This window comes from Sinohyriopsis cumingii, chromosome 12, assembly GCF_028554795.1.
Source record: "Sinohyriopsis cumingii isolate HCF-2022 chromosome 12, ASM2855479v2, whole genome shotgun sequence".
NCBI lineage: Eukaryota > Metazoa > Mollusca > Bivalvia > Unionida > Unionidae > Sinohyriopsis > Sinohyriopsis cumingii.
Window position 1 is genome coordinate 39,784,936 of NC_142972.1, and position 16,537 is coordinate 39,801,472.

Consider the following 16,537-nt stretch of genomic DNA (forward strand, 5'->3'; position numbering starts at 1 on the left):
CACTACACCTACCACCTGAGTTGATGGTCATATTTACTTTTGGGTCTTAAGTTACAAACCCTGGGAGGGATACGTGTCATACTGGGACAGTAGAAATAAGAAAGATGGGACCTTTCATGTTCATGCACCACTAATCGCCATGTAAATCCCAGGCTAAGTTATGGTCATTGGAAATTGTTGGTTTGTTTTTAGCTACAGTTTATCTGTATGATTATTAGTCCCAATTCTTGGAAGGGATAACTATCATACTTAGACTGTTGAATCAGTAAATGCTTTGCTCTTATATTGATGCACTCCTTTGACCCTCAGGCAGTGTGAAGGTCATTTGAGCATGATAACATGCATCTGTGTCAGGCAAGGAATTATGTGAGACACATTATAGTTGCTTAGAATTTCTTGTTTGAATATTTTAATGCCTGGTTGTCATTAATTATTCATTTTATGTCATTAATATGGAGATTGCTTATATCAGAACTAGGATTTTACATAGGTTGCTATTCAAACACTTGCTGGGTAATTTGTACAAGAAATTAAACCCTCTGGCTTTACATTTAGGTTCAAAATCTTCGTGCTCTGGCAAATGATATAACCTAGAAAATTTAGCATGATGCCTTCTTGGTTATATCTTGTTAACTTGTCTGTGAATGGTAAGTCTACGGTATCATTTTTCCAGGGTGACAGCAAAGTGTTTGTCAACAGTATGAAAGTTATTTAACTTTTGTATCATTTGCTGTATTCAGCTAAGGGCTGTTCCATTTAAACATACATGGTACCCAAGGAAGGCAGTTTTTAAAAAAATATATGCCAGGGCACATTGATTTCACAGAGTTCATATTAAAATGACATGAAATTTCTAAATTGCATCTATAGGTGCGTACCTCACTTTAAAAGTGCATTCCCTGGGTCCAATATATGTTTTAATGGAACAGCCTTAAAACCTTCTTACAATAATACCATTAAATATGTTTACTGATATGGTAGGATACCTGTCTTGCTGGCATAAACAAAAGCTAAATTATCAGTATGTTTTGGTTTGTGAAATGCTGTTCTGCAGATCCTTTGAGAACCCAAGTGTATTCAGCTCTGTCTTTTTCAGAAGAATGATTGTCAAGCCTCTAACTCTGATGATCATGGAGCCAGAGTTGAGACCTCAGCTTATCAAATTTATAATAGGTCAGTATATTTCATTGATTCAGTTTATGTAGTTTTACATAGTGTATCCATTACTTGACCTGTGGTTTTACAACGTCATTGGCATATGTTGTATGATTTAATTGCAAAGCATCAAACCTGGTCAACATACAGAGATATGTTGAACTGTATTCCAAACAAACGACCAAAAGGATAAACGTTTCCTAGACCTGTGAATCAAATTCTGTATGTTAAACCTTTATAATTTGATTGCATTAATATCTTTATGTCTTATCAAAATGTTTCTTATAAAAGTACAAAGTCATTGCTCTGTCAATATGGCCTGTGGGTTTCACAGTTTTGAGGGATAATTCATGACGGTGCTTAAGCTAGAAATAGTCCAGTAGAGGGGATAGGAATGAACAGGGACATAAATTATTATAGGGTCATTCACTTCAAAGAAAGAGGCATGCTTACCAAATGTATTGTTTTGAATCTTTCTTATCTAGAAAACTGATGAAAAATTAAAACTAAAATAACTGTGATGGCTCACCATTGCAAATTCCTACATTTTATCAAAGATTTCAACATACACACCCCTCCATACCACAACTAAAGGTGTCAACGGGTACTCAGATACAGGTCATAGCTGGGGGCCCTCCAAAAGCAAGCATGGCAGTGATAGGGCATAAACATATATCTTCTTTAGCTGGTAATTAGAATGGTAATAAATATACTTAGATTTATGCATCTTGAATTGCCTCAGAATGTACATTCTTAGTTAGCTATGCAAATCTGAATGGCATGACACATGTAATGGAAAACCTGATACACCAAAACTGTACTGTGATTTCAACTATATTTCCAACTGAAATCACATTCTCCTTGCTGTGTTGAATTTACCTATAAATCCAGTGTATCGTAAGCAGAAATGCAGAATTGAGTTGGATAAACAGGAAAAATAAATCCATCCATTCCACATCAACTGGAAAAGTTTTTTCAATGCGCATTCATTCAAAATGTGACTCTAAATTTCAAGTTTAGATAGACCAAAACAAGATTTTTTTAAACTAATGTCGAGCGCACGACAAAGTTCAAAGGTTGCTGGGCAGTGTTATGTGCACATTAATATTGTTATTGTGTATTGATGAATCCATGGTTTTGTAATTATTTTGAAATACGGAATAAATTTCAATTACTTTGTTTCTTGTAGTGTATTTTTCTTATCACTTAGTCTTAGGTCAGAAAATGAAGTTAGTATATAATAAAAAGGTTACTGCATTTGTATGGGAAAATATGAACTAATTTTTTTTCGCTAATACTGCTCTCCCAAAGTCGCGAATTATTACTCAGAAAAAGCTCACTCATATTTTCCCATACAAATGCAGTAACCCATAATTCCCAGTGATGTTCATCTTAAAAGACAATTTAATTTGGCAAATACTGGCTTATGCTAGTGTTGAAGGCAATTTATTTTTAAAGTTATGAAACACATCACATTATTGGAACTGGGAAAGCGGTAATGGAGATAACAGTGAGTAATTTTGAAACTGAAAAAGGTATTAAATTCCAATCCAACATACATGCTTTATGGTAATAAACAAATAAGTCAGTCAACCCCTCATTTCAGTGGTATTTTGAAATATTAAATGTAGAAAAGGCAGATAAACAAGCTGAAGTAAAATACAATTAAAAAGTAGAGTGCAATTTTTGTTTCTTGTCACAATTTAGCCCTGCAACAATACCATATAGCCCAAGCATAAGGTTATGATATATCTAACAAATAAGAATCTAAAACTGAAATTAAGGAGTAAAGATATTTATTTGATCAAAACACCTCTTTTTGAACGAGTAGAATAGGGCATTAATGGACTAATCCTAACACAGCATTATGGAACAGTAAATCTGGTATAGTCACTTGAGTGCTAATTCAAGCACGTTAAACTGTAGCAGAGCTTTTGTTAGTGAAAAACCTTATTTTGAAACAGAAGTATCCAAAAGACAATACCTTAGGGCTGTGAAATGTTGTACATAACCATAAGGAACAGTCTTCGAACTTGTTCACAGCTGACTAAGCTAACCATGTATATCCCCCTTCTGACAGCAGAGTGAGGAAGGGGTTCTCAGAACAAAACAATGTTCATACACAGAAGATAAGGAATAGATTAAGCTCAGAAACAAACAACAGATTAATGCTTATGCAACTAGAGACATCATCTTTTAATGATTCTAATTTCAATAGTGGTCATGCAGAGTGGAATAGGAAGAAAGAGAGATGGATATTGAAGCGTTTTGTAAATATTTAACTATGGCAATTTCCTCTCCCCCCACCCATTTTTGTTCTACTCTCCCTTGTTTTACGAAAAGGGGAAATATCCCTCTTATGATAAAATCCTGGCATCCAGTATTCTCAGTACAAAATCCATCATATATATGACATGTCTTCTTGCAATTAATGTTTTTATAAAGTTACTCATAAAATATTTGAAAATTATATTTTTGTACATCTGACCTTTGATACTTCGACCATGGACCCTAGGGGTGGGAGCTAAAGATTACCGCATTCCCACAGATGGTTACCCAAAGGGTTACATGATTACAAGATTTCATGAATTTCTATCCAGCTGTTTAGGATGCTGTTTGTGTACAGATGAATGAAAGGTGGGTTTAAGAATATCCTACAGTAAAACATTGAGACTTTTAAAGAATTCAGGTGTTGCAATGAAATACTATAGTGACCTGCAAAAAGAAACAGCAAAATGATTATTTTTGTTTAATTGCACATTTTCTATCAATAAATAGATGGGCATAAGTAAAACTTTACATGAGTTTGCACTGGATTCAAACTAGTGGTGTAAGCACAATAGTTAACTCAGTTTATATTGTGTTGGGTACAGTACATGGCAACCATTACACGTTTAGTATAGTCATTATGCTTTATGTTACCAAACTGCATCATACAATTATTTCATGAATTTGAGAATATTCTTAAGAAAAGTAGAATGCTGCGTATAATAAGGTACAAGTACATTTGTTATCATAAACATACATCTGCTTTCTGTATTTTCTATTTATACCAACTGACACGTTTGATGTCAAATGGATGGGTTTCTTCAATATAAAACTTGTCTCACTGATTCATTATATTTTGCTAAGGTATGTAGGTAGCAGACCATTTACTTAAAAAAGATTGCAGCAGATGTTAAGTGAAATAGATGTTACTGATGTGGCTCATGGATGTTGTATAACTGAAAATGTGGAGGGATCTTTTTAAAGGTCAAAACATGTCAGATCATAAAAAGGACAAGTCAACAGCACATGACAAATTTAAAAAGAAGAACATTAGGATGATTTAATACAGCACTCAAACTTGGCACATCGCCGTGCTCATTGCCAAATTTTTGGACTTTATGATCATTCAGTGAAAGTTAAACATGTAGACTAGTTAAAGTGAGTGTGGTGTATAGATAATTTGTCAGTATATTTTGTGTTTGTATTCTGGTACAAATTCACATGGATTTTGTCCATTTCTGACAGTAATTTAATAAACTGAAGATCCAGGTTACTAGCAAAAATAAATGTACATTTTTCATATAGTTTCTCTAATTATGCTATACAATACATAGATTAAACTTTTTATGCTCAGATTATCTCTTCTGTCATTTATATTAGTAATATGTACTCTTATGCTTCTACAGGGGTTGGCATGTGAGTGTTGTTTGCATTCCTAGTTTGTATATGGCATACTAGAATTGTGCATTTTATAAGATGTTATATATGTACAACGGTAAGTTTTAGCTTGTCTACACTTATACTATATCCATGATGTTATAGTTGGCATTGGTGTACACCTTTCTGTTTTCTGGAACTATGGGTGGCAGATTGGTCTAAGGTGCTCACATTTATAGATCACAGACATCTCATCTCTCTCTGCATGGATTTTAGTCTCAGGCTTAGCAAAAGTAGATACACAAGACAGCTTGCCGGTAGCTTCCCATGCATTGGTGGTTCTTCACAGGTTTTTTCTGGATTCTTCCTCCACCAGATATATTATATAGGTCACCATGTATAGCCTATCATGCATGGAAAAATAACATCAACTTACCTACCTTCCATGCTCTAGCGGTCATGTACACTTTTTACATTTAGGTCATTTTCTGATATACCATTGCTTATATATATAAGGCCTATATTAGGTAATGTAAGATTATATTGTATTAGGGTACAATACAATCCTTCATTACCTAATATAGGCCTTATAATTAATAAATATTGGAATCTCCTAAATTTATCAAATAAAAACAGCAAAAACCACTTTACAAAAATAAACCAATTCTTGCTTACAGAAGACCCAAGAATTTGCAAGATTGTTTAATAAGAACTAAACTGACAGAAAATAAAAAAAGATATTTTTTTGTCATCTTTCAATGTCCAAATATAAGATAAATTAGTTATTTTAGTAGCTCCAGTACAAAAGAAGTATTTTCTCTATGTTATAACACTAACTGTGTATTAAATGATGTGATTTGTTTGATAATCTGTAAAAAAATTGAACATACAGTATGTTGGACAAACACTTCACCAAGTTTCTAAGAGAATGAAAAATCAACGTTTTCATATAAAAAATTATAGAGATCCTCAATTCTCCTCAAATGTTTCAATACAAATAATCACTGTTTGCTTGATTTTTCTTTCATGTCAATAGATATAGTGCATGGAGACATGAATAGACTGATAAAGGAAAGTTATTGGATTCATAAATTAGATACTTAGTATAGTAATGGCCTTAATGCCAAGGTACTGTATAAACTTGTATAAAATGTTAATTAAAATATTAGTATGTATTCTATCCATTATAAGAATATGATTGTGTGTATGACTGTTTGTCTGTTTTTTTTTATTTTACTGATAAATTTCTCTGATATTATTGCTTGTACACCATGATACATTGTATGTACCGGTGCAACGATACACCCAAAAATGTATTGTGATATATTGCAATACTCCAAAATCCATATTGCAATACAGCAACACTTAATGAAAACAATAAAATAATCACTATAACATTTACTACTTGAAAAATACATCTTCAAGTGATGTTACATTGTAATACTTCAAATGGTTTTCAAATAAACAAATAAAATTAACATAAAAATGAAAGAAGTGTTCAAACACTTGGGAGCAGTCAGATTATCAGCAAATAAAAATCTCAATGCCATTTCCAGTCTGTGTTTTAGAATCCCCATACTGCGCTTTTGCTTTTCTATTGGGGATAATTTCAAAATCTATTTTGAAAAAAAATATTCTGATAATTAAAATTCAGGTGTACATGCTTGTCGAAAAATGAGTCTATTTTAATCAATATTTAGAGACAGTAAAAGGAAGGTAATGTGACATAAGCACTGATTTGACTATGTATTTCACACGGAACACACCAGATGCAGCCACTCTTTGTTTAAATGTTTTGCTCACTTTTTGCTATTTGAAGCTAAAATATCAATCATAACAGCAAACGTTGCATGCTTTGTTGTATATAAATTCTGGATATTGGATTCAAAAATAAATTATTTTAGAGAAATTGATATATTTATAAACACAGACTCTTTAGTGCTGTTCTTTTAGTGTCATTATGAACAGGGCATAAAATTTTATCTGAGGCAAAGTGAAATTGATAAGTTATTGTTTATATTAAACTTGAAAAATATCCCTTGGTCTTGACTCGTAAAACCGGAACAGCAAGTCACACTATACTGGTATATCGTATATTGTTGCACCCCTGATTATAAGTATCTGCATTCTGAGAAGTGCTATACCACAGCATCATACATTTTACACTAAAGTGATGATGTATACCTCTGATGTAGAAGCAATGATTTTGGATTTAAGTGCTCGTACAGTCAGTAAACTGGATATTAGCATACATGATAGTATCACTATACCAAAAGCATGTAACTGATGTACATCAACCACTTTGTTTTCGACATCACAAAACCCATGAGTACTGACAATTCAAAATTCTTTTTCTGAATAAATATATGTAGGCAAGCTCTGCTTTCTTCTGATAGCTTCATAAATTTTTTTGTGTGTGTCTCTTCTCATTTTTTTTCTTTTCTATTTCAGACCTGCTATACCAACACCCTACAAAGTGTCTGTTTACCCCTGGGCAGTTGATCCAACCAATTCTGCAGATCAGAATTTGGAGCTATGCTCCACTTCAACTCCCCCTGGTGGTATATTTACTAAAATTCCAAACCTGGGCATAGAAAAGAAAAGTGAGAGAGTCGAAAAGAGCCTACCTGAACGCAACAAGACAAAAAGTGGCACAGTTATTATGGACTCTCCGCCACTTCCACCTCCACCCCCACCCTTAAGATCTGATCTTTTGATTATTAATGACACTGACTATTTGCCACCACCTCCAGAACTTGGCCTGTCTACTAACTATGCTGATCCATATGACTCTGTACCAATCAATTGGAAAGGGAGATCACTCATTCAGAAACCAGACTCAGAGTATCATGAGCCTATGGACACATTAAATAAACATGGTACTCAAGGATTTGAAATGGAGACATTTTCTAGTCAGTGGAACAGCAGTAATACAGGACATAACCTACCCAGTAAGCCATATGAATTATCTACATTTGGGAAAAAACCTGCTGGTTATAAAACTGTAGCTTCACATGAAACATTACAGAGACATCAACTCTTTGAATTTGACAAGAATAATTATATGCTTGGAAAGAGGATTGGTAAGGAAATAATGGCCGAAGAAAATGTTGACAATTTTCCAAGAAAAAAAACAGGAGGAATCATGGCAGCTTCTACAAATAAAATTTATGAAACTTATTTAAATCTTAAACGAAATCAGTATCCATTTGTTACAAAACCTGAGAAACTATCCCAAATAAATGAGGAAAAGACTTACAAAAGAGCTCTGAAACGAAGATCATTGTCTCAGCCTGATTTGTCAACTATTTGCATTGATTCAGAACTAAGTGATAATGCCAAGAATGAAGAATTGCGATGGGGAACATCCAAACAAAGCTTACCAGGGATAAAATTAGAGACAGCAAGAGAAGAGAAAATTGAGTTATTACCTATAAAACAAGCCTTTGAAAGTAGCCTTTCACATGGAAACACAGCAGTCACAGGAGATTTCATTAGACCATGCAAAGAAAAGTACAAGGGTGGACCAAATTATATACATATATCTGTGCAGAAATCTTCTGAGCTGAGGCCATTTTTGTCATCTGATGAAAATGTTGCTATGAATGAATCAGACCTGTCAGCATTAACTGAGGCTGAAAACAGTAGTGGTCTGAAATCACTGAATCATGCATCTGACAGACGAGGAGCAGGATCAGAATGGGATTCATCAGGGTTGTCTCAAACTTTGTTTTCTAATGATAGCAAGAAGGTATGTGCAGCTGGAGGAACTGGATTGTCCACTGAAATAGAAAAGGTCATTTCTCAAGGAGCAGGCATAAAATGGGATTCATTAGGATCATCAGAGAGTTTGTTTTCTAATGATAGCAAAAAGGCTAATACAGATAAAGGATCTAGATCATCAGGTGAAATTACAAATGTCTGCACCTCTCAGAGCCTGACAAGTATCCAAAGCAAATTCAAATATTCTGATACATTGGGAACTGAGAGCATGTGTACCTTTAGTCAAGGTTTATCCTTTCCTGGCAATGATTTGGAAAAAGAAATCTTATCTTCAGAGTCTGATGAAAGGAAATGTATTTTCATTTATGACAAAACTGATTCTCTGGTCCCAGTTTCATCTCATAAGCAAACCCTGCCATCCATTATTGTTGACCACAACGGACAAAAGACAACTGAGTTTTCAGAGGATGACTTTAATACAAATATCCATGAACTAGAAGAGCAAAGTTCATCAACCCCTGATATTGTTAGCTCTGGATTCACAACATTTAAACCAGCTGCCACACCTGGACGGAGACTGTCGGCTATTCATGGTGTGGACTTTTCGGCATATTTGCTAAAGCAACCACTTAATCAAATTGAAGGCCAGAACCATGACAGCAAACTCAGTGTTGATCAGGATCATAGATGTCAAACTGGATGTCAAGATGAGGGAGACACAGATGGTCAGTCCAGTTCAGAAAACAGTCAGCATCATACAGGTCAAAAGCATCCTCAGGAGATTGTGATTGAAATGTCTGCAAAGAGTGACATTCCTAAGGATTCCTCTTTATGCAAAAATACAAAACAAATCACACATCTAAATAAAAGCAATTCTGACCAGGCAGCAATTAAAAAGCCTGCACTTGGAGTACAAACTGCTACAGCAAAAGTGTTAAAACAGAATCCAAAACTCATGATTAATGCACAGAAGAAAAGACAGCAAACAGCAAGGCGAGACAAGGGTAAAAGTCTAGCAGGAAAGGTCCTTGAGACAGACATTGATGAGGCATTTAGAGAAACGAAAAAGAAGATGCAAAAAAGCAAAAGTGAGAGTCGTATCGGAGATGGGACACTTAGTACGAGTTCTGTTGTTACAGAGATATGGTAGATTTGTTTCCATGTTGAAGATAGTGGCATACAATTACGGGTAGCTTCATTGTGATAATGTTCAAAATTTTGTACCTGCATTAAATACAGATATTGATGAAAATGTACCCCCAAAGTCACAGAAGTTTCCCTTACATTATTTTTACAAATTTTGGTCAAGTATGTGAAATATTTTCCTGCTCATCAAACTTTTGAGCTTGGTTTGGTCTGCTATATAAGGGACTTTTTACAGGCTTTATGAGAATCTCTTTGATGAAGCTGGGAAAAGAATAGGCTACAGTAAAGCAAAAAGATGGACAAATCATAGAATTGATATAGAAAAAGTACATGTTAAACCAGCTAACACCATATTGCGCTATGTGCTAAACATCTAACTTGACCAAGTCATTGACTGAAAATCTATGAATTTCAAATCTTAACAAAATGTGAACATGGAATTCTGTTTTCTTTTGGTTACTTTTATTCTCTTTTATACATTAACATTTTGCAAATTTAATGGAGTTTACTTTGTTCCTTTCTTTTTGATTTTGAGTCTTTCATTTCAAAGCTAAATATTAACAATACTATACTTGCTTTTGTGTTCCACTCTGTAAAGCTGAAAAAATAGATTGGCATTTTATTAATTATATATAGTTGTCCCTCACTGTAGAGCACCACAGTAACAACATGGTCCCTGGTATAGCATGGATGTAATAATGGATCCCATTAAACTGGTTGAATTATACTTTTCAATATAGTGTACCCCATTATAAGGCGATCATGCCTATATCAATGTGTACTTTTTTATAAACTCCCCTGAACAGTGTTATAGTAAGGGTCCATTGTACTAAGGTTTTGTCACTCACCTACTGACTCAGTTGTACATTTCCATATAATGTACTCCAGTATAAAGCAACCTCACCATTATCATCATATTCTTTAATGGCTCTTCTGAACTGTGTTATAATGAGAGATTGATGAGCTCTATTATTTTATTCTCATTTCTATAAACAAGTACTCATTATTTCTGTTCCTCATTACCTCAGTGAGAATAATATTACAAAGATAGAATGCACATGGATGTTTTGTTCATTTCTTTTGTAATTTTATTTGATAATTAGTTATTTTCATTTTAAGAAAGAGTATATAAAACATGATAAAGTATAACCTGTCTTGAAAGATGTCCCATTCCGCAAAAATTTCATGGTCTTCCATGTCAGGTCATATATATAACATGTTCATATACCAAAATCTGGTTTTGCAGGACAGCTGGTCTTATAGCAGTGATCTTTCAAGACAGGTTTTCTGTTGTTACAACTCTATGGTCTTAAACTATGTAACAGAAAAGAAGTGAAATCAACAATTTGAGTAAAATTCAACAAAGAATTTATTTCAGAATTTCAAACAGTTGTGTGAAAATTTGTGATAATTACAGTACTGTGTTTAATCCCAAATAATCCCAATGTCCTATCACAAGTTCAAAAGTATAAAATGTTCCAAACGAATTCCAAGTCTTAAATGTCCTGATGTATTAAGAATCTTGAGTGTAATGATGTACCGCAATAATACAATCCAGAATGTCTTTAAATGAGGCCTAAGTAATTCCAATAGTGTTTTAGTCTAAAAGGTCAATTCCAATGAATAATTTAAATAAATTATATTTTAAGACAACTATAAATAACTCCAAAGTTTGGTCTTAAAACAGGAAAATGGATAATTGTTTACCATATCCTATATACATGTATATCCTAATTTCACTTGACCCGAAGACACACTAGAGTGCTCTGGAAATCCCTTGAAATTTAGTAAGCATCTCGTTTAATTTGTTTAGAACCATGACATTCATTAGGTAAGCATTAATTGTACAATTGCAGACGAAAATTAAGCTCACAGTATAGATATGCATGCCACTGTATAATGTAAATTTCATTACTATGGCATATTTATCAAACAGTGCATAAAAGGATGTTATTGAATGTATATTAGCTGATATATATGATGTGGAATTCTTCCAACAAAGGATTTTCAAGCTTTCCTCCTCAGTCATATTACTTGTCAGTAATATCTGCATATATGTGTCCATTATATCATAGTGTTCATTGGCATTCAGAAATGTGTCATGCATTTACTACTTTTCAGTGTTCAAATTAAAAGTAAGTTGCTTCTGTTTCAGGGAGAGAAAGAGTTGATCCTTTGTATTCATACATTTCCATTTAGAAAAGAGAAAATTCAGGGTATTTGTTTGCCTTACATTTGTATCAGTCAGAACTCTAAATAAGCAGCATATTGGCGTATTTTATGCAAATAAGTCAACCAGATATACATGAATAATGACTTAAATGCAGTCAGAGAATGTAAGGCTGGTGGGTTTTTTTTACATTTCTTTTCAGATTGTCAGCATATAATTCTTGCTGTCAACACTCTAAATCATTTACCAGGTCGCATTCAGTCAGTAAAATGTTTTAAGTGGGGCAAGTTTCAGCTATTTGATGCACATTTGAATGATAGAACTATATCACAGCAAGAACGTATAAGCTATAGCTGTAGAATCATGTGCATTTCACTAAACTGTTCAGTGCATTCATTAATACATGCTAAGCATCTTGATGATTAAGACTCAGTTTAGTATTAGAACCTGAATTACATAAACTATGCCGCTGAATGTAATATAAAATGCAGTTAGTTCCAGATGGGGAGTGGAATACTCAATTCGTTGAAACCATACATGGAGTCCTGTAGTATTGGAGAATGATATTCCTATGTGTCTGTTCATGTAAATGTGAATTGCATAATATTTTCATCAATATTTTGTATTCATTTATGTTCCAAGTGGCTTGCTGGGCATGCATTTTTGGTGTTTTTGCTGGGCATATTTTTGTGGTTTTACTGGGTATAATTTGTGAGTGGTTTTACTAGACTTACCATTTTTGGTGGTTTTTCTGAACAAAATATTTTGGATGGTTTTGCTGGGCATAATTTTTGGGTGTTTTTGCAAACAAGGACATTTTCACAGTACCTGAAATTGTGGATGTGCCACTGCGGGAAGAGAGGCCAAATATTCTTCATAGCTTGAACCTTATTGTGCCTTGAAATCTATTGATTGTAACAAGCAAGAATCCATAAAGAATGCTACCCTGTGAATTGAAAGTAATTAATAAAAATGTATTTTTTATTGTTTTGAAATAAAATTCATAATATGTCTGCTGGCTGTTATATTGTTAGAAATGTATATTGTAATGATGTACCACTATGTAAATGTCCTTTGAAATTCCCATTCCATCTAGATATTGAATGCATTTCTGAAGCAATATATTTTAGATGATCATCTTTAGAATGTTCATTTCAGCCAATAAATTATTAAGTTTATTATCTCCATATTTTCCAATGAGATTAAAAAAAAATTATTCATTTGTCCAGCTGCCCATTCTTCTGTCCATTACATTTTCTCTTGCACCATCATTATGTGAAGATTTACTCAAGTGATGTAGGTGAAGAGAATATCAGACAGATAAAGGGATGAACAGACAGATTTATATCAGACTATCCCAAATGCTTTTTGCACAGAATTAATTGCCAATGATTAGTCAAAGGTATTGAAGTGGACCAAAAATAAATTTATATATATTTGTGTATTATGAAATTTAATTTTCAACATGGTGAGTTAGAAGTCAGAAGTGTCCATACTGTGCACAGCACTGATCGATCAATAATAAAGACAGCTTTTTGTATGCCTGTGCATGATTGTCAGCTTTCTGTCTAATTATATAGGCAGATTTTAATTTGAAAAATAGACTTGTTAATTGTAGATGAACGGAGTTGTAGAGAACCATCTTATTACCATCCATCAGCTGTCTAAATTACTGTCTTCCTTTCCAGTTGAGTCATCTGCTTTTGCAACACTTTGACATTTTTTTGCTGTTGTTGCATTGACTAAGCTGTGTAATTTTAATTTGAAGCTGGCTACTTTAAAAGATAATACTATGGCTGAATATTAGACTATGTAGTATTATCTAAATTCCTATTGCCAGCTATTAAGGGACTCCTAGTGCGTAAGCTGAGTAAAACCTGTACAAATTTTATTAATTTCTCGTAATGTTAAAATTTTTATCCCACCACCATTGAAGTTGGGAGGAGATAGTCTTTTGTCAAATCATCTTGTACTCATTAGTTTATTTACTTGTTATGCCCGAAATATTTTAGATCCTATTTCAATTAGTTTTGAAATTTGGTATGTGGATGCATTTCAGTAAGAGTAACTCACGTTTATGAAAAATAGGTCCATGTAAGCTAATTTGCATTCTTGAGCAACGCATATTTTTAGCTGCTTAATGCATTACACTATTAATATCATGGTCCCTATTTCAGCTACACATGAAAATTGGTACTTGGTATTTGAATACATTTCAGTGAAAACAATCATACATAAACTAGGTCATCATGACATAATTCATATGCTTGAGTGACTAGTGCATACTAAACACTCATAAAATATAGTATGTGAACCCACATCAAAAAGGTAACTCACACCAGAACTAGGCCACTGACCCATTTTTATGCTTGAGCGACTTTTCTTATTGTCAGCTATTTGTTATGTCCTCTATGTATCCTATTTCATCTGCTGTTTTTGAAATTTTTTAATGTTGATGTATGTTATGGCGAATGTCCAAATTGTTATTGTGACCTTATTTTCATGCTTGAGCAAACTTTGTGCTTTAGCTATTCATTTGCCAAACCCAAAATATCTAGAAAAATATTTTTTACTTACACTCATGACACTTGACATTTAGATGCATTTCAAGGAGGGTATCTCAGTTATACTATTATTAGGTCACTGACCTAATCTTCACACGTGGGTGACATTTGTATTTCAGCTTTCCATTTTCTGCAGCCTCAAAATCTTGGATTCTTATTTCACCTACACTGATGAAATTTGTCATGTGATTGCTTTTCAAAAGAGATACTGTTTGTTACACCAGGTGTCATGGGGATTCTGTGGTTACGAGTAAACAACTTATAGACACTTTCATAATGAAGGGTTATTTTTCAATTATTTGGTTCACTCAAAGAGTTTTTTTTATTGATAAAACTGGCCAAAAAAGCTATGAAGTTTTTCTTTCACAAATGTCACAACATTCAAATAAGTGTATTCTACTACTGTGTTAAATTTTTCTTTGAAATTGATTTGAAAGTAGTTCATGAAAGTAATTGTTTAAATGTTTATAGGATTTAAACTATTTACAGGTCAGTTCTAACTCCAATAGCAAATTTATCCAGACAAGAACTCCCATCCTTGCTGTTGTAATGTATAGTAGTGGACACTCGTTTGTAGGTTACTTATATACATTGTTTAAAAACCTTACACGTTTGTTAGAGAAACCCTCATTTTACATTTATTATGAATAATATTTAGTTAAAATTATGTTGGTTGCCTACATGCAAATAGAAAATTACTGTCTTGATGGAAATATTTAATGCTTTCCTGTTTAAAATATTTCTTAAAAATGTATCTTTTTGCAACCTTTTGTTCCATTAAACTATAAACTGGTTCATTGTTGATAGAATATCCAGGATTATTTTAGAATTATGTTATCCTTTTGTTACTATCATCCATTAGCATATGTGTACAAATATTTGGTTCAATTCAACATTTTGAAATTGTTTCACAATGATAGAATTTGTGAAATTTTGGGTGTTAGCTCAACACAGTGATCACTTTGATATCCACATTTATGTCCATCCATATTAACGTCTATCAATATGCATCTCCATCTTCATAAATCAGGATAATTCTTAAGGATTGTTAGCATCAGCTCAGTTTTGAACTTTATGACTAACAAAATTAAAAGGTGGGCTTGACAAAAGGGGAATCTTTTTTTTCTTCAAATTTGTGTTATTCTATCACATTATTTTTTTACTTGCTTAAATATTAAAATTTTCTCTCTAAATGCTTTGCTTTTGGTCTAATTTATTGAATTTCAACTGCCATGCTTCCTTATTTTATATGTTGTTTTTATTCTAGCTTACCCAATCACAAGATCATGTAGGCATGTGAAATGACTTTAGCACACATCATGCTTTAACTTTTGTGTGGCCTTAGTATTGGCAATTTTTATCATGCCGGAAGAAAGCTAAATTTCTCACCTAAATTTGACAAAGTGTGTCTTATTACAAGGACATAATTAGTAATCGTTGTAACAGTATGATAATTAAGAAACGCAACATAGCAAAACAAAACTGGTTGGATCTGACAAATTTATAAAAACAGCAGCAAATTGCTGTCCCCATTGGTCAGTGTAACATTGATAAAACAGATACCAAGACTAGTAGCAAATAAATGCAGCCAACAAAAAGACCAGCAAAGTGCTGGCACCATTGGTCAAGAGGTAACGCATACTTCAAACTGAAAAAAGAGCAAATTAAAGAATTGGCAAGACTTCCAGATGATCTGATGATCCTAAGATTCCTATGAAGATCTTCAATATATTTGGAAGTCTAGAGCATTGGGAAACTGTAAATAAACACACACATGAATATCACCTCAGGGATACATCCCAGAAGTTCCATACTTCAGCAACTTCCTTAAATATGTCTGATACTGTAGTACATTGGAATTACCAAGGTATAAAAGCAATCACTGATGAAGTAACTCGTGTAATTAAACAAGATGGCCCAGTAGATGTATTCATTTAGAAGACCCTTTAATAGAGTCCACTGAAAAGATGTAATCACCTGCAACATCTTTTCAAGAATATCATAATAAATAACAAAATGCCTACTGCATTATAAAACACAAAACTTTTACATTTTTCCCAATCATTCCAATCATTTAATTGGATCTTAATCATCCTATTGAACGATTTTCCAGCAATTTTATCTTTTAATGTCG

General features: G+C 33.2%; 1 protein-coding gene across 1 annotated transcript in view; it reads left to right on the forward strand.

The window, feature by feature from the left end:
* Nucleotides 1-15,589, forward strand: part of LOC149786299 (uncharacterized) — a 50,991-nt gene extending 35,402 nt beyond the window's left edge. The window contains exons 8-9 of the mRNA XM_089975923.1: nucleotides 1,097-1,173; nucleotides 7,252-15,589. Of these exons, the coding sequence (XP_089832049.1) occupies nucleotides 1,097-1,173; nucleotides 7,252-9,673 (2,499 nt within the window). The 3' untranslated portion in view covers nucleotides 9,674-15,589. The remainder of the gene's footprint in view (nucleotides 1-1,096; nucleotides 1,174-7,251) is intronic.
* The last annotated feature ends 948 nt before the right edge of the window (nucleotides 15,590-16,537 follow it).